The sequence below is a fragment of the Crocuta crocuta genome, unplaced genomic scaffold, assembly GCF_008692635.1.
Source record: "Crocuta crocuta isolate KB4526 unplaced genomic scaffold, BGI_CrCroc_1.0 scaffold64, whole genome shotgun sequence".
Lineage (NCBI taxonomy): Eukaryota > Metazoa > Chordata > Mammalia > Carnivora > Hyaenidae > Crocuta > Crocuta crocuta.
In genome coordinates this window covers 13205437-13225153 of record NW_027530640.1, presented here as the reverse complement: position 1 = coordinate 13225153, position 19717 = coordinate 13205437, and the positions used below count along the sequence as shown (strand labels likewise).

Genomic DNA, 19717 nt, shown 5'->3' with positions numbered 1-19717 from the left:
AATGAGACTGGGGAGCACTGGGTGTTGTATGTAAGAGATGAATCATAGGAATCTATCCCCCAAACCAAGAGCAAACTGTATACACTGTATGTTAGCCAACTTGACAATAAATTATATTTTAAAAAATAAAGAAAACTGATACTAAATGTTTATGTTCCTCCAAATTCACATGTTTAAACCTAACCCCCATAGTGATGTTATTTGGAGGTAAGGCCACTAGGAGGTAATTTGGTCATTACATTGGAGCTCTCATGAATGGGATTAGTGACCTTACACAAGAGATCCTAGCGAGCTCCCTTGTGAAGACACAGCAAGAAGAGAACAACCAGGAAGTGGGCTCACCAGACCTAGAATCTGCCCACACCCTGACCTCAGACTTCCCAGCCTCCAGAACTACAATAAATAAATGTTTGTTGTTTAAAAAAAGTGAGACTGGGGAGGAGGGGGGAATGCAAGGTGAGGACCCAAATTATTACACAGGTTATATAATAAACTTAAAATTTTAGGGGTGCCTGGGTGGCTCAGTCAGTTGAGTGTCCGACTTCACCTCAGGTCATGATCTCAGGGTTCGTGGGTTCCAGCCCCGCGTCAGGCTCTGTGCTGACAGCTAGCTCAGAGCCTGGAGCCTGCTTCGGATTCTGTATCTCTGTCTCTCTCTGACCCTCCCCTGCTCACACTCTCTCACTCTCTCTCAGAAATAAATAAAACATTTAAAAAATTTTTTTAATAAATTTAAAACTTTATCCTATGAAAAATTATAATACAATGTAGAGTTTTAAACATTTGATTAACATGATTGCATCTGCATTCTTGAAAAATCAGTTTGAAAGAAGTATAGAGAATCGATTTCAGGAGGAGTGACTGGAATCAGAGACCCCAGTTAGGAGATGATGGCAGCCTGTTTAAGAGTAATGTTGGTGTGGATTGAGAGAAGAGGGATGTTTAGAAAGATACTTAGGATCTGGTGACTAACAGGTTGCATGTGGAGAAAAAATGAAAGACTCAGGGATGATTAACACACCTCTGGACTGGGCAACTGAATGGTTAGTTGTGTCATTCTCTAAGACAGAGGACACTGAAGAACAAAAAAGACTAAAGTGGAAAAATATGAAGTCAATATTGTACAGGCTTATATTGAGATGAGGGTATTTGGAAGATATGTATAAATGTTCCTACATGAATGTCCCTATGTGGAGTTGTACATAATTACATATATAAAACTGAATATAGGATATGAACTGGGGTAGATAGGGACTTTGGATTTCACCAGCATGTATATGGTGATTGAAACTGTGAGTATTCTAAGAAAACCAAGCAAAAATATATCAGATAACAAGAGAAGAGGCAGAACTCTGAAAAAAAGACCTTCACTAGAGAAGAAAGGAAATAAAGCATCTTGTAAAAGACAAGGACAGCCCAGAGTTCAGAATCATGAAACCAAAAGCAAATAGCACTTGAAGGAGATGAGTAAAATCAATGGTAGGAAATCCTTTAGTAAACTCAAGAAAAATGAATGTTAAATGGTCCCTTGGATTAATAAGGTGGTCATTGTCACGAATTCTAACAGATGTCTGTCAAAAGCTGTTGCCTTTATAGAAATAGCATTGTACCCAGGCACATTGGCTATTCATAAATTGCCTGTCCCAGTCTCCGTTGTGGTTAGTTATGGCCAATTGAATTAAGTTCTCACTAAAATTGTAAACAGATTTTTTTGTTTGCCACTCCTAGGTCTAGAAGAGATGATATCTGGATGTGTTTCCTCCCTCCCAGCCAACTAGAACCTAGATGGGGCAATGTCTCAGCTACAGTCATGCAGATTATGACATTGCAGTAGGGAATGTAGAAGCAATTACTTGGATCGAAATTTGGTTCTGTAAGGACTGTAATGAGCAAAGCTGCCTCATCTACCTAGTCATTTACACTTGAACTGTTTTAAGGAGATACACATGTTTACAAGCCACTGTGTAATTGTGCTGCTTTGTTCAGCAATATAACCTTACCTAACTTGTACAGAAATCTTCACTTTTACAGTAGTGGTTTAGAACGGTTATGATAAAAATCAGATTGCACTTGGCTGAAAAGCGAGAAGGATAAGGAAGTAAAGATGAGAATCCTTTCAAATTTAGCTCTAAAGAAAAAAATGGATGGTACCTGGAGGGGACTTGAGACTCAAAAACAGGGATTTTTTTAAACCTAGGGAAATTTGAACTTATTTAAAATGCTGATTTGGGGGCGCCTGGGTGGCTTAGTCGGTTAAGCGTCCGACTTTCGCTTAGGTCATGATCTCGCGGTTGGTGGGTTCGAGCCCCACGTCGGGCTCTGTGCTGACTGCCAGCTCAGAGCCTGAAGCCTGTTTCAGTCTGTGACTCCCTCTCTCTCTGACCCTCCCCTGCTCACGCTGTCTCTCTCTCTCTCTCTCTCTCTCTCCTAGAAATAAATTAAAAAATATTTTAAAAAAGATAACTAAGATTGAAGTAGTTGTTATGAAGAAGAGAGAGCTGATTAGGAAAATATAAAATGATTTCTTGGTCTTGAAAGCCCAAGTAAGTTTAGATGTGATAAACTTAGTGTGATAGTAGTGATAATTCTCTTAGTTTTCATTTAGAGAGTACAGCATCCCTGAAATGACAGAAGAGGAAGAAGACAATTATATCCATCTGGAGTGGATTTTCATCAGGTGGTTTTTGTGAAGGAAAACTGAACAAGGGAATATAGAATATGAGCATGAGGGTGATTGCAAGAGGTAGACCAGGGAATAAGCTTAATAGGAGAGAAATTAGAACATGAGGGGAGTTAATATATAATAGCAGCATCGTGTAATAGAGATTCTAATAAGGTCAAAGACAATATGTGAAAGGAATAGCAGAATGAGAGGATAAAAGGCATAGGGGATTATATTCTCAGAAAGAGAGATATCTGAAATTTTTATTTCATAGAAAGAACCAATATGGGGTGGTGGGAAAGTACAGCATGTGGCCAGAGCATAATGATTGAGCTGGAGGAGAGGTGAATATCTAGAATCCATGTTATTATATTAACCAGTGGACCTGAGTGGTAGCAAGACTTGAGGTAGAAAGGAGATGAGTAGAACAAAGTGTTTATAAGCAGAAATGTCTTTGTCCTTTCTCATAGTGAATTCCAGTGTAAATTGTTACTTGATTTTTATTGGTAACAATTTTCAAGAAAATCATCTCCGGGAGCCTGGGCCATCTCTCACATCTCCATTTTGTAAATGGCATTTTCCCCAGTGGACAATGTATAGTCCTTTGACATAAAATTGGCTGATGCAGTTTGAGTTCTATGCAGTGGCTTAAATTTAACTATAAATGAGTTATTTGAACCCACGAACCATGAGATCATGAGACGGTTGCTTAACTGATTGAGCCACCCAGGCACCAGGTATAAATGAGTTATTTGAAGCATAAGAACACAATTGTTTTTAGCAATACATTTGAAGAGAATTGGTTACTTTTATCTGGGCATCTGAGCTTCTGAAGACCTAGCCACTCTCCATGAGTCAGGAAACACATAGTTCTTTCCATAAATAGACAAGTCCCAAGTCTTCCTGTTTAGGTATCTGGAAAAACTTGAAGCAACAAAACCTGGTCCTTTTCTCTGCTGTTGCACACATGAGATTTTTCTGCCTGAGCTTTTTGAACTGCACTTTCCCCCCTCCCCTATTACAGATGAGAGAAGGCCCATCTTACTTGGGACATAGGTTGCAAGAACCACTCCCACCAGTGATTTTAATAGCATTATTGACATATCACTTACATACCATAGTTTTCCCATTTAAAGTGTACAATGCAATGGTTTTTTAGTATATTTCCAGAGTTGTTCAATTATCACAATCTAATTTCAGAACACCATACCTGAAAAAGAAACCTCTTACCCTTTAGCTGCTCTCCATCCCATATACTCCCTCCAGCTGTAGACAACCACTAATCTTTCTGTCCCTATAGATTTGCCTGTCCAGAATATATCATATAAATAGGATCATACAATATAGGATTTATTTTTAAAGTTTATTTATGAGAGAAAGCACAAGTGGGGGAGAGGCAGAAAGAGAAGCAGAGAGAGAGAATCCCAAGCAGGTCCCGTGTTGTCAGCACGGAGCCCAATGCGGGTCTCGAACTCATAAAACATGAAATCATGACCTGAGCCAAAGGTGGACGCTTAACCAACTGAGGCACCCAGGTGCCCCAAGACAGAAGGTAATCTTAATAATTTACTTTGATTTATAAATTTCTTATGAATCTTTGTTCTCTATGTAAAGCAGCTTTCATTTAGGGGGAAAAGAACTTGCTCTTAGTTCCACTTCTAAAAATAGGAAATTAGAATTTAATTAGCCTGCAGGAAGAAACTTCTGTTCCCTCCATTTGTCCTGAATTCAAAGCATAATGAATCGGTTCGTGCAGTTCAGAAGAACTGGTGGTGAAATCGTAGTTTTCAGAAAGCGTGAACATTAGATTATTTTGGATATGCTAGAGCAAGAGATTCTGCTTCCTGACATTAACTAATACCTAGCCCTGCTAAAGTGACAAGATAAAGTTTTTAAATTTATTGAAGAGGCAGTTTCTGGCACTGGTTCTAGAGGCAACAGAACAGTTGTTTTGCTCACCCTCACCCATTTCATCATTCCTGTGCCTACTCTCTCTCTCACACACACACTTTCTTTCCTCAATAGCCTCACTCATTTTGTTTCTTTACACTTTCCTTCCACAATGTAGACTTTCGGCTTATTGGTGAGATTCACTGGAAAACTCTTGCCCCAACAATGAATGCTTTCTCTTCTGTAATGTAGTCACATCACTAAAGTAAAGAGTGGTTTGTCTGTGCCTGTGCTGCATCAGACAAAACTTTCTCTTACAATGGGTTTGAAAAAAAATTTTTAATTAGAACCTTAAAGCATTCTTTTGATACTTCTCAATGCTGTACACATACCTACAAATAGCTCTGAGAAAAGTGGTTTTCACACTTCAGATTGCAGTTCATTAGTAGGGTCATGAAATCACTTTAGGGGATCATGACCATGCTTGAAAATTAATAAGAATGGAATAATATGGGCAGTTTTAGACTTTTTAAAAAAGCTAAGAATTATTTACAAAACATTTCTGTTTGTATATTACATAATATATACAACATAACTTTTCTGTTGGCTGTCATTTTACATTTAGAAATTAGTGCGCAGGAGCAATGGCTAGCTTAGTCGGTAGTGTGCAAATCTTGATCTCAGGGTCATGAGTTCAAGGCCACGTTAGATGTAGAGATTACTTTAAAATTACTTAAAAAAAATAAATTGGTGCCGTGTGTGTGTGTGTGTGTGTGTGTGTGTGTGTGTGTGTAATTCTGGGAGGAGACAGAAAGCAAAAATATGAACATTAGCACACAAGTCCACTTTATGCTATACAAATTATATTGAGATGGATTCTAGTGAATTGCATGTTAGCTCTGTAATATCAACAAGAAATCTGGAGAAAATTATATGGAAATATATGGAGAAAATATGGAGAAAATTATAACCCCATATTCCAAGGTTCTCTGGGTAGCCACAGTATTGATATGCTTTCACAGTCACTCTCCAGGAAGCATGAAGAAGAGATACTAACATAATTGCCTTCTGGCCCTTTCTAACAATGTGATTACACTTTTAATTCTATTAGAGGACATGATTTTTCAGGCGTATTTTAAACAGCAATAAACATTTTTAAGTGTTAATAAAAATGCAGTGAATTTAAAGAAAGAAAAACTACATTACTGAATAGCAATCATTACTACACCACAAGAAAAAAATGCAAGAAAGAATGAAGAAATACTTGCACACTTGAAATACTTTGAAAGTGGTCTCTTTTATTTTACCATAAGCATAATTCTGGGTGAAAGCTCAAAGTTCAACTGGAGAGAGGGCCATCGACAAAAAGTGATTTGGTGTTGTAACTTAACAAACTCATTACACATTAAGACCTCATGGATTACAAAATAAATTACCATCTCATTACCACCACAAATAAACATTCTCTTAAAAGTAAAAATGGGTAGAATTTGTGAAAGTATAAAACCACACTGAATACAATTTAAAACACACAAATTGGGGGAAATAACACTGATTTGGAAGTGGCACAAAAAAGTGGCACATATGTAATATTAAAGTTAATTATGGTCACTATATATTGAACCCAAAGCTACTGTAGAAAGTAGGATTTTCTTCCGTTTCTTTGCCGGAGCACTGGGGTGGGAGGTTAGGGATAATCGGCTTCAAGAACTTGAACTCATTGGTTCCAGATCCTCCCCGCAGACACACCTCGTACTGGTAGCTCTGGGGTTCCTAGCAATAATTAAATCCCAAAATTATTCTGGAAGGAGGCATTTTCTTCCACTTCCTTNAGACCGTCACGGTTAGGTTGAGTTGAGTTTTCAGCCTGGGCGTCCCTAAGTCAGCGACAGTGATAGTGATGTTGTACTCATCTTGGCTCTCTCTATCCAGCATTCTCTCCGTTTCCAATGTGTAATAATTCTCAACTGAAGATTTTAGCACGAAAGGGAGGTCTTCTGGGATAGAACAGATCATCCTCCCGTTGTCCCCAGAGTCTCTGTCTCGTATGCTAAAAACCATAACCACATTCTCAGGCAAATTTTCTGGGATTGGACTGGTAATTGATGATACTGAGATTTCAGGAGCATTGTCATTCACATCTATCACCTGAATTCTGACTGTTGATTTTCCAAAGAGACCTCCCCCATCTGTAGCTTGAATGATTATTGAGTATGATTCAATTGTTTCAAAATCCATGGATGCTGTTAAACGGACTTCTCCAGACTTTTGGTTAATTTCAAATGTCTTGCGAATATCTTCTGAGGCATGGGAAAAAGTATATGATATTTCTCCATTTTTTCCTGAGTCTAAATCCCAAGCTGAGACGGTGACAATGACTGAGCCTAATATGCTGTTTTCTGGAATCTTCACCTCATAAAATGGCTGCTCAAACTCGGGGGAGTTGTCATTAATGTCCACAACCACAATTCGAACAGAGACAGTTCCAGACCTAGGTGGAGATCCACCATCCAGAGCAGTGAGGATGAAACTGAGCTCGGACTGCTCTTCATAATCCAATGCCTTGTCCAGAACCAACTCTGGGTATTTCCTATTGTCTGGATTGACTCTCATTTTAATGTGGAAATGAGAGTTGGGGCTTATTGTATAGTTCTTTAGACTGTTGATTCCTACATCTAAATCCTTTGCACTTTCTAGTAAGAACACAGCACCAACAGGACTATTCTCTGGAATTTCTAGGAGCACTTCTTTTTCTAAGAAGACGGGAGAGTGGTCATTTATGTCCGTGACCTGGAGCTTAATTCGTAAAAACTGCAAAGGGTTTTTCATTAATACCTGGAAATCCAGCACGCAAGGCTCAGTGGAGCCACAGAGCTCCTCCCGGTCTAGTGATTCACTTAAGAGCAAATCCCCAGTGTTTCTGTCCAGCTGCAAACGATTTTTGTTATCATTAGAGACCACCTGAGCCCCCCTTGAGACCAGCTCACCCACTTCTAGTCCCAGGTTCTTTGCCATATTGCCTACAAAGCTCCCGCTCTGCATTTCCTCTGCCACAGAAAAGCGCCCAGACTCAGAACCCGCCTGAGACATTCCTAGCAAAACAAAGAGAAGCAGGACTTGCCTTATCTGCAGAGTGTCTGCCCTTCCGTTCTCCATAGCTCCTTTACCGAAAGCTGCCTGCAGAATTGCTTCAGCTACCCTTCGCAGTTCTGGGAAACGTGCCTCTGATAATGTCCACTGAGTCTTAGGAGGCCTAAGGAATTTAACCCTGTTGAATAGCTTGTAGTTAGCCCTTTGAAGGCATGTTCTTTTTGTCTTCCCAACGCTCTGTGCGCACTGTGGTAAAGGGTCCAGAACATCATCCAATTTAGGTTTTTCCCCAGGCGCGATGTTATCCTGCAGCGCCACCATGCGTCTCCACAGATTTTCAGTTTGATGAAAGCTACCTAAATTCCGCTAATATAAATGTCCTTTAGAAACAAATGTTGTTTTACTCATTGTGTTTAGTGATTACAAAGATATTCTGTCTTCCATAATAATTGTTTTATACTCTTTACAGTTTCTGATGTTGTTAGAATTGTTTTAAATACAAGATGTGATTCCTGGCCCACAGAAGTTTCTAATATTTCTGAGAAGACTGAAAACCTGAAACAAGATAGCATCACTACTTGGCCTTCTTTCGGTTGTAATACAGGAGTATTACATGAGTCACCTTGAGAGTCCTTTCAGAGGATATGAAATTGGATAAACTGTAAGGTGGAACACAAATAGATAGTTGTTATAGCACAAGAAGGCATCTCTGTAGATTTCCTTCACTGCAGTGAACTGTGAACTGGGAGAAAATGAAGTAAAATGCTGGGGTGGAAGGCATTATGTAAAGCCATAATTTAGTCCTAGCTTCTCATAACTTACCAAATACTACCAAATTATTTAATAAGTACACAAATATGCTAGTTTTGTTTAAAGCAGGCTTACTCCTAAAGCCACCTTCCCTTAGGTTCACAAGATTTATTCCAGCTATAACTATGGTCACCTGCTTTCATTTTCTTCCCCAAAAGAGAGATTCTCTTTACCAGTTACAGAGGAAAAACTTAGTTTTACTCTGATTAGACTAATTAAGATCATATACTTGCTATTGAAAGAATCAATATTTCAAGAGGCATAGAATTATAGGTGGAGATTTTAGTCTCAGAATATGAAGACCCATCTTTGGCCTCTGCTTTAACTGTCTGGGACCACCTCATAAGCTTTGGGTGGTTTGAGTCGTAGCCAAAGTGCAAGGTTGCTACATAATGAGGGAAATTGTCAGGAATAGATACTAGAAATTCACCAATGATCTCAAAAATGCTTTCTAAACGGATTAAGGAGCAATCTAAAAAATATGCATCTAAAAATGTTAAGTTCAAATTACATTTTAAAATGTAAGATAGATATGCTATTGAAAAATTGTCACTACAAGGGTAGAAATTGAAAAGTAGGTGGGTTGACTACACTCAGTTATCCTCCCTCTTTTAAAAATACTAAGGGGCTTCTGGGTGGCTCAGTCAGTTGAGCAACCGATTTCTGTGAGTCCAAGCCCCGAATCAGGCTCTCTGCTGTCAGTGCAGAGCCTGCTTCAAATCCTGTCTCCCTCTTTCTCTCTGCCCTTTCCCCGCTCATACTCTCTCTCTCTTTCAAAAATAAACATAAAAACCATAAAATACTCACTAAAATAACAAAAAAAGCAAGAGTGGTATGAATTCATAAAAACTAAGAATGCACAAGTGAACACCCATAATTTTTATGACAGAAAGCAGAAAGAAGAGCAATTGAGTTAGCAGTTCCAAGAAACCTGTAAAGTTTCTGCATTGGAGATATTCACACAAAACTAGTGAGTTTGTCCTACAGTATTACATTTAGGTACAAGATTTAGAGGAGCCAAGTGTATGAGAAAGCTGAAGTCAGTTAAGAACTAAAAAAGAAGTTATTTTTAACAGTATGGAGATGGGAGAGTTGGATACTCTGATAATTCATCAGCCTACATAGACAGGAAAGTAACTCAGAGGCAGAGAATGGGAAGTTAATTCTTTGGAGAAATTGAATGGGATAATTCCTAGTTTCGGAGACCTTGGACAGAGCTGAGTACGAGTTAAAGTGTGAAACTAAAAATAGGGAGGTTAATCATTGCATCCTGAATGATGAAATTTCCAGATTACCTTTATCATGCAATACTCTACAAGTGCAGCATACAAGATATACACCTGACCTCCTCTCTAACTGTCCACCACCTAGCAGATATTGTAGAATTCTAACCTGGAGTATAAGAAAAGCTTAGATAAAGATTTACACATAATGCGGCACCTGGCTGGCTCAGTCAGTAAAGCATGCAACTCTTGGTCTCTGGGTTGTGAGTTCAAGCTCCACATTGGATGTGGAGATTACTTAAAAATAAAGAAATCTTTAAAAAAAAAAAACCACCCATACTAATATTTGGAAGACTCTCCCAAGGTAATAGCCTTATCCTAGTATGGTTACATTAGTGATGTCCTACCATCAACAGGCCTCATGCACTCACAAAGAACTGACAGAATGACATCTTTCCTCCCTCAGTCCCTCCCTTCATCTTTCTGTCTGTCTGGCTCTCTTTTTCACTGACACTGGGTTGGGCTCATTCCAACAACCATGAGATCATGACCTGAGCTGAAATCAAGAGTCAGATGCTAAACCGACTGAGCTACACAGGTGCCCCTCTCATTATTCTTAAATATAAGAACATCATCCCTTTTTAAAGTTTATTTATTTATTTTGAGATAGAAAGAGCATGAGTGGGGCAGGGACAAAGAGAGAGAGTGTCCTAAGCAGGTTCCACACTGTCAGCACAGAGCCTGATGGGAGGCTTGAACTCATGAACCATGAGATCATGACCTGAACCAAAATTAAGAGTTGGACAATTAACCAACTGAACCACCCAGGTGCCCCTAAGAACATCATTCTTCAATATGAAAAGATAGTTCAGGACCACAGGACATTTGAGGAAATACCTATGACATGACCTAGAAAGGTCAAACCACTATCTCCAAAAAGGAAAACAAAAAGAAACAGGACGAAATAGACCTAACAGAGAAAATAGAAGAAAGTCATTAAAAATGTCTAATATCCCCAAAGTAGTAAAATTTCATAAGACCTAATATTTATCGAAAATTTACTCTGGAGGGGCGCCTGGGTGGCTCAATCGGTTAAGCTCAGGCCATGATCTCACAGTTCATAGGTTCGAGCCCTGCGTTGGGCTCTGTGCTGACAGCTAGCTCAGAGCCTGGAGCCTGCTTCAGATTCTGTCTCCCTCTCGCTCTGACCCTCCCCTGCTCGCTCTCTTTCTCAGAAATAAATAAAAACATTAAAAAAATTTTTAGATAAAAATAAAACTTTAAAAAGAAAAAAGAAAATTTACTCTGTGATATCCATTTTTCTAAGTGACACATATGCATTTATTCATTTAGTATTAACAGTAACTTCATAGTGTATTCTTACTGTAGGATTGAAAATAGATTAGGGCTTAAGTGCCCCTTACTAGCTATACAACCTTGAGTAAGTTCTTAACTTCCCTGTAACTCACTGTCATTTTAATAATGGGTACAACAGTGGTTTCTACTGCATAATGCATTTTCTGTACAATGTATTTTAGAAGAATAAATTATGAGAGAAGATAATACATTTACAAATCTACAAAAAGATGCTATGAAAAACACTCAGAGAACCAAAAGAGCTCTTAAAAATACATAACGTCAGCCAAAATTAAAACTTAAAGGTTGGATGATAGAATAACTTGTCCAAAAAAAGTAGAGCAAGAGACACAGAAAATAAGGAAGGAAAAAATTTAGTGTATTTTGAGTATTAATCTAGAAGATCCAATATTTAGCTAAGGAAATTCTGGATCAAGTGAGAATGTAGAAAATGGGAGAAATTATCATCAAAAATATAACAAGAAAATTTCTCAGAACTGAAAGTGAGGTTTAAATGTTAATAGGGTACACTGCTGTGACCAGATAAATAACTCATCATAGAGTGTTTTCAGAATATGAAGAAAAAGTTTCCAATTCTTCCAGAATGAAAAATTGGGGGTGACATTAAAAGAGAAAAGAATTAGAAGGGACTCAGTCTTCTGAAAAGGAATTCTAATTGCAATCAGAAAAAAGAACACTGCTTTCAAAATCTGAGGGAAATTTATTTTCAACTTAGAATTTTACACCCAACCAAACTATCACTCAAATGAAAAAAAAAAAAAAGAGTCCTTTACCAAGCAAATTTTCAAAAACTTTTACCTCCTAATCATTTTTATGAAACTAGTGAGAGATGTGTGTTAGTTAAATAAGGGAATAAACTAACAAAAAATAATACATTGGATCTTGTAAAAGGGGACCAACACAAGATGTTATTAAAGAAAAAAGTTCTAGGGTGACAGCCATTAGAACAACCAATGTTGGGAAAAATTAACAAAACTAAAAGGCAAACTAAGGGATGGGAGAAGATATTTGCAAATGACATATCTGATAAGGGGTTAGTATCCAAAATATATATAGAACTTATACAACTCAACACCCAAAACACAATCCAGTTAAAAAATGGGCAGAAGGGGCGCCTGGATGGCTTAGTCGGTTAAGCGTCTGACTTTCGCTTAGGTCATGATCTTGCTGTTCGTGGGTTTGAGCCCCGCGTCGGGCTCTGTGCTGACTGCCAGCTCAGAGCCTGGAGCCTGTTTCAGTCTGTGACTCCCTCTCTCTCTGACTCTCCCCTGCTCACACTGTCTCTCTCTCTCCTAGAAATAAATAAAAACATTTAAAAAAATTTAAAAAAATGGGCAGAAGACGTGAATAGACATTTTTCCAAAGAAGACATTTACATGGCCAACAGACACCTGAAAAGAAGCTCACAATCGCTCATCATTAGGGAAATACAAATCAAAACTACAGTGAAATATCACCTCATACCAGTAAGGATGGCTAATAATTAACAATAAAACAAACAATAGGTGTTGGTGAAGATGCAGGAAAAGGAGAATTCTCTAACACTGTTGGTGGGAATGCAAACTGCTACAGACACTCTAGAAAACAGTATGGAAGTTCCTAAAAAAAAGTTAAAAATAGAACCACCTTATGGTCCAGCAATTACACTACTGGGTATTTACCTAAAGGGTATAAAAATACTAATTTGAAGGGATGCATGCACCCTGATATTTATGGCAGCATTATCAACAGTAGCCAAATTATGGAAAGAGCCCAAATATCCACTGACTGATGAACGGATAAAGACTGTGTGTGTGTGTGTGTGTGTGTGTGTGTGTGTGTGTGATATATACATATGGAATGGAATATTACCCATCCATAAGAGTAAAATCTTGCCATTACAACCACATGGATGGAGCTAGAGAGTATTATGCTAAGCAAAATAAGTCAGAGAAAGACAAATACCATATGATTTCACTCATAAGTGGGATTTAAGAAAACAAATGATCATATGGGGAAAAAGAGAGAGGAAAACAAAGAAATAAACTCTTAACTATAGAGAACAAATTGAAGATTACCAGAGGAGAGATGGGTTGGGGGATGGGTGAAATAAGTGATGAGGATTAAGAAGGGCACTTGTAGCAATGAGCACGGGTGTTCAATGGAAACACCGAATCACTAAATTTTATACCTGAAATTAATATTACACTGTATGTTAACTAACTGGAATTTAAATAAAAACTGAAAAAAGAACAATGAATCAGAGATACAAAAAGATCTGGGTGAAAGATCTGAAAAAAATTCATAGGTATATGGCATTTTTTAATACTTAAGATAATTGTTATTCAAATGTGAGATAATATGAAAAATCAATAATAATAAATAGAAAATGTTGCAAATAAAAACAATGATCAATTCTAGGAATAAAGTTTTTCAAGAAAAGAAATGTAATCATTACACTAATCTGTATTTTGAAATAATCTTGGCAATATACACAAAAACTACTAGTTTAACTTAAAAAATGATAGCTCTGTTGGGAGAAAAGGAGAAAGGGCATATACAATGTTTGTATGTGTATTAGTTGGAAAGTAAGGAAGTGAAATCCTTTTTTTAGCATATGAAAGAATGATTAAAGTATAAAACTGTTAAGATACAGTGGTATAAACATATTACTTCAAAAGATTGAGGTCAATTTAGAGAAACTACTCAGTAAGAGGGAGCAGGACATTGAAGAATTTATTGTTTTTCTTTGTAATTTTTTGTTAATCATGATTTAAAATTTTCGTAACAACTAAAATAAATTTGCAAAGTGAAATGAAAAGTGAATATCTTTCCAACAGTCCACCAATATTCTTCACAAATTTTCAAAATATTTTTATTTATTTTCATGCAGGTTATTACATTTTTTGGGCACTAAGAGACATGCCCTATTTTTACATATGTCAGCAAAAGTGAACACTAGAAAGTAGTAAGAGTAGTGTATTTAAGGGAAATGAAATAATAATATGACTACAAGGTATTACTGGAGTCCCATATCACTCAAAAAATGCTCTCTCATTTTCTCATGAGCATAGTAATAGAGAAATGTTTTTAAAATACTAGATGAGGTGATTCTTTTTACACATGATTAAACAGAATGTTAAGATCAAAACTGCAGGGATGTCTGCTTTCATGAAGGAAGTACAAGATGATTAGAACAAAGATTAGTCTATGAAATATACTAGGGGGAAAAGACAAATTTCGATTTTCTAGATAAGAAATACCTTATCCTTGTATATCCTTGTACATTTTGAAAGGATTAAACCTTAAAACTATTTAGAAATGAGTTCTAATTAAAGCTATCTATTAATTAAATGCAAAAAAAAGGATGAATCGACATTGTAAACCATATAGTACTTAAAATTGGGTTTAAAATTGCACAATAACTAGGAATTTTAAAACTAAACTAATTGATATGATCATACAACACTTAAAAGTGCATGAAAATATAAAAAGAATTTTTACTGGAAATTAAATCCAAAGCTATTTCGAAAGGTGGGATTGTCTTCACTATTCCCCACAGAGTCCTGTGCCTGGATATTGGGGATAATGGGCTTGAGATATTTGAACTCACTGGTCCCTGAGCCGNGCGTTTTCAGCCTGGGGGTCCCCAAGTCCGTGACGGTGATGGTGATGTTGTACTCCGCCTGACTTTCCCTGTCCAGCCCTCCTTCTGTCATTAGAATGTAAAAATTTTCTACAGAGGGTTTCAGAAGGAATGGCAGACTATCTTGAATGTAGCAATGCATCTTTCCATTTTCTCCAGAGTCTCTGTCTTTAATTCTAAAAATAGCGAGTACCGTCTCAGGAGAGTTCTCAGCAACATAGTTGGAAAGTGATGACATGATCAGTTCAGGGGGATTGTCATTGATGTCTAATACTTCCACCAAAATAGTACATGTTGCAGTAAGGCCCCCTCCATCCATTGCCTGTACATTTATTTTGTACGACTTTACTAGCTCATAATCAAGCAACACTATGAGAACAATTTCTCCAGAATAATGACTGATTTGAAAGGTTGCTCGAATGTCTTCAGAAGCATCAAAAAATGAATAGGATATGTTTGCATTGACTCCAGAATCTACATCTCCTGCAGACACTTTTGCAATAAGGGATCCTACTGGGCTGTTTTCTGGGGCCTGGGTCTCATAGATGGTCTGAGAAAACTGGGGGGCATTATCATTGATGTCTAGGATCACAATTCGTATTGTGGTGGCCCCAGACCTGGGTGGAGACCCACCATCCAGTGCTGTAAGTGTTAAACTGAGCTCATGCTGTTTCTCCCGATCCAGTGCCTTATCCAATACTAGTTCTGGATATATCATGTCTTCATCACTGTCACTAATTTTAATATGGAAAAAAGGGTTCGGGTTGATGGTGTAGCTTTGGATACCATTAAGTCCTCCATCAGAATCCTCTGCTCTTTCTAGTCGAAATGCTGTCCCTTCAGCTGTATTTTCTAATATTTTTAAGACTGTCTCTTGGTCCCGAAACACTGGTGAATGATCATTGATGTCCCTGACCCTCAGCTCAGCCTGGTAAATCTGAAAGGGGTTATCCATTAAAATTTGGAAATGCAGTATACAGGGCTCTATGAGGCCACACAGCTTTTCCCGGTCCAGTTTCTCATTTGTGAGCAAATCTCCAGACTGAGGATCCAGGAGTAAGTGTTGTTTGTTATCATCAGAGACTACTCGGGCTCCTCTTGCAACCAATTCCTGGTCCCCTAGCCCCAGATCCTTTGCCAGATTAACCACAAATGATCCTCTTTCTGTTTCCTCTGTCACTGAATATTGTCCAAACCCAGAACCTGCCAAGGATACTCCCCCAAATAGAAAGAGAAATAGGACTTGCCTTTGTCCTGGGCAGCATAAAATTCCAGCCTCCATTGCTTCTTCAGAAACGTCTTTTGTCAATGTTGGTCACAATCACAGCTCCCAGCATTAAGAACCAGCAGTTGCAGCCCCCAGACCTATGACATGTGTAGGAGTATGGATTTTTTCCCTTTTCCAATCTTGGGTCACTACAGGTTTTCTCCCAGGTCATCTGCTTTGATCCTCTTTGTTAATGACTTCCGCAGCATTCTCAGTTCATGATCAAAAAAAAAAAATTTTTTTTTTTGGTCTCTTTAGCCTGCAGCGCCACCGCGTGGCCTCCAACGGACTCAAATGGCCGAACCCAATTTTTGTGTGTACTTACAATTTTTTTCTTTAGTGGCTCATTTAAACATTTCATTTTTCTTTTCTTTTGTTTGGTAGAAAGTCATGTTGAAATAGAGTACTGCTAACATTGTTGAGATTTTCCATTGCTTCATGGGAAAAGTTAAAAATTCCAAACTTGGAAAATGTTTCTGGAAGTTAACTCCTTCCACCTCATTGTGCTACACTTAGTTCTGTAGTAGGCCTTTCACTCCTGACACTACTCCCATGCAATGTCATGAACCAAAGGGAAACATAGTGGTGACCTCTAGGACCAAAATAAGATTTTACTTTTCCAAAACAGTAACCAAACTGACAAAACAAAACTGTTTCACACATTCCTCAACAATATTCTTAAAAATCTAACTGGAAACTAATTTGACAATAAACTATTTGTAAAAAAAAAAAAAAAATCTAACTATACTGCCTGAATATAATCACCCAGAGGGAAGGGTTTAGGCTTTCCCTCCTCTGTGCTCTCAGAAACTTGTATAATTGCTCTGTAAATATTACTGTTTCCTATTTCATGCCAATTTGTCCCTTCTTCAGGTCAGTATGTCCCTATGTGAGGATGGAAACTATGCCTTAATAATCTTATATTCACAAATCAGACACCCAATTTGCTGTACTAAGGCATGGATAAATAAGCTCTACTTAGTAGGATATGAAACAACCTTCTGTGCCTTAAATCCTTACTACTTGCAAACTGTATATTTTCATTTAAACTCATTGTTTACAACTTGTTTCCTTTTTTATATGTCTTTGTTTTTCTTATATTAGCTTTAAAATTACTTACAGAAATAAAGAAAGGACTGATCATTTATTTTAAGGTCCCTCTTAATTTAAATCTGGCAGGATCTAATTTATCTGTACCAAATAAAAGGGAGGAAAAGACTAGACCAGTCTAATGCCTATCCAAACACTACTGACAGTAAGAAAAGCATGATGACATCTACCTCATAGGGAATTTTATTAAAAAGCCTAATATCTAGAAAGAACTCTATCTTTCCCATGATAAGCAAGGAATACAGATTAATTGAGGGACAGTGTAGAGGGAAAGAGCTAGATACTGCCCAAAACTCTAATTGCTAAACATAAAAGCTATACCATATAAACCTGTGATGACTTATACTGTCTTTTCCAACTGAGTGTGACTGCGCCGTTAAAAACTTAACAGGGATCTCTAATTTTTTTTTATACAGAATTTAAAACAAATGATGAAGTATTTCTACACAATGCTATAAAACACCTAAACATTGCTTTTTTTTGTCTTCATTGTCTTCAAATTTAAATACATACACTCAGTATCTTACAGAGGTATTTCTTCCTATTTTACATAAAACTTATTAGGGATTTATTTATATCACACAATGGAAATAAATTAAAGATGCAGATACCAATACAGGGAAGACAGAACTTAAAAAAAGTAATATAGGTTTTGAAACACTATAATAAAAATTGAGGTTGATAAAACAACAAAAATATCAGTTTTAAAAGGAAAGAGAAGAACTATCAAATAGTAAATGCACAGATTACATGCACATTGTTTTCATAACTGAAGAAAGTTCTAGAAGAAGTTCTAGAAAAGGAAAACTAAAAAGAAAATTATAAGTACAAAGTCAACAAAGACATTTATAAAGTGGAAGAAAATGTTAATGGTATCACCTTTAAAGGTAGAGCCCATTTCACTTATTGGGATTCTATTGAAAAATACTTCATTGGGCTAAAAGATGAAGGTAAAGAAACCTATGAAGTTAGGTATAAAACTGAAAATTGAGGATGAACCAAATACAGAAAATTAAACAACACCTTACTGGTGGCGGTAGGCATAAACAATTTAGTCCAGAAAAAAACAGAAGTTAATGTCTTTATTAAATANCCTATGTGCAGGGCGGGGCTGTTGTTCTCGCGGACCCGCAGGGTGTAGGTGGTTTGGCTGAAGGCGGGGGCGTTGTCGTTGACGTCGGCGACCGTCACGGTGATGTTGTGCTGCGTTTTCAGCCTGGGGGTCCCCAAGTCAGTGACGGTGATGGTGATGTTGTAGTGGGCTCTTTCTTCTCTGTCTAGTGCTCTCGTGGTTACCAAGGTGTAAAAGTTCTTGACTGAAGGTTTTAGAAGAAAAGGAAGGTCATCCTGGATGGAGGAAATAGTCTTCCCATTATCCCCAGAGTCAGGATCTGAAACACTGAAAACAGCAACTACAATCTCAGGTGAGTTCTCTGGGATAGGGCTGGTTAGTGCAGACATGGTCACTTCTGGGGGATTATCATTTACATCCACCACCTGTAGCAGAAGAGTACATTTTCCTGTAAGGCCTCCCCCATCAGTGGCCTTGATGTCCACTTCATAAGACATAACTGTTTCAAAATCTACTTGTTTTCTCAGTCGAATTTCCCCTGTTAGAGGATTTACCTCCAGAGTTTTGCTAATATCTTCTGAAGGCTGAAAGAGTGTGTAGGATATTTTCCCATGTACTCCGCTGTCTAAATCGCTGGCAGAGACGGTGACAACCAAGGAACCTACAGGACTGTTCTCTGGAATTTGCACCTTGTAGATGGGCTGCTCAAATTCAGGAGCATTATCATTGCTGTCCAGCACTTCAATGCGAACACGAGCAGTCCCATACCGAGGTGGAGAGCCGCCATCCATCGCCGTTAGGGTTAAAACGATTTCAGGCTCCTCCTCCCTGTCCAGCTCTTCTTCCAACACCAGTTCAGGGTATATTCGGCCATCACTGAGTTTTCGGATTAGAACCCGGAAATGAGAGTTGGGGCTGATCTTATAGTTTTGAACATTGTTGCTTCCTACATCCAAGTCCAGAGCATTACTCAGAGGGAATGTAATTCCGAGAGGACTGTTTTCTGGTATTTTTAGAATCATTTCTCTTTCAGTGAACACGGGAGAATTGTCATTTATGTCTTTCACCCTCAGTTCAGCCTGAAATATCTCTAAGGGTTTTTCCATTAACAGTTGGAAATATAACAAGCAAGGGTCAGTTGGACCGCAGAGCTCCTCGCGATCTAGTTTCTCGTTTATAAGCAAATCCCCAGTCTGAACCTTGAGCTGCAAATGCTCTTTGTTCCCCTGAGAAATGATCCGAGCCCCACGGTTGGCCATCTCTGTCAATCCCAACCCCAGGTCTTTTCCTAGATTTGCCACAAAGGAGCCTCTCTCCATTTCTTCCACTACTGAATAGGGACCTAACTCGGCACCCACCCCAGATATGCCCAGCAAAACAAAGAAAACTAGGACTTGCCTTTGTTTCAGATAGCGAATCCATCCCATCTCCATTGCTCTTACATGAAAATTTGTCTTACAAGAGCTTTGTGTATATCCAGGATCCTGGTAGCCTGGTACTGCAGTCCAGATATCAAAATTATGCCACTAAACAGAGTTGTAAAGAGATTTCAGATTCACTTTTGCTGTGGCCAGAAAAAACATTCTTTAGC

The 19717-nt window shown here is 38.0% G+C and overlaps 3 protein-coding genes across 3 annotated transcripts; all 3 read right to left on the bottom strand.

Annotated features, from left to right (window-relative positions):
- Positions 1–6325: 6325 nt before the first annotated feature.
- LOC144235350 (protocadherin beta-12-like) lies at positions 6326–8024 on the bottom strand. Its single transcript, XM_077768902.1, has one exon. It carries the CDS (start codon positions 7961–7963, stop codon positions 6326–6328), a length of 1638 nt encoding a protein of 545 aa, XP_077625028.1. The 5' UTR covers positions 7964–8024.
- Positions 8025–14531: 6507 nt separating this feature from the next.
- Positions 14532–15959, bottom strand: LOC144235349 (protocadherin beta-10-like). The gene has a single exon (XM_077768901.1). It carries the CDS (start codon positions 15957–15959, stop codon positions 14532–14534), a length of 1428 nt encoding a protein of 475 aa, XP_077625027.1.
- Positions 15960–17983: 2024 nt separating this feature from the next.
- LOC144235347 (protocadherin beta-16-like) lies at positions 17984–19559 on the bottom strand. Its single transcript, XM_077768900.1, has 2 exons — positions 18083–19559; positions 17984–17991 (listed from the first exon to the last, which is right to left on the bottom strand). The coding sequence occupies exons 1-2, from the start codon at positions 19557–19559 to the stop codon at positions 17984–17986; spliced, it is 1485 nt and encodes a 494-aa protein (XP_077625026.1).
- Positions 19560–19717: the final 158 nt, after the last annotated feature.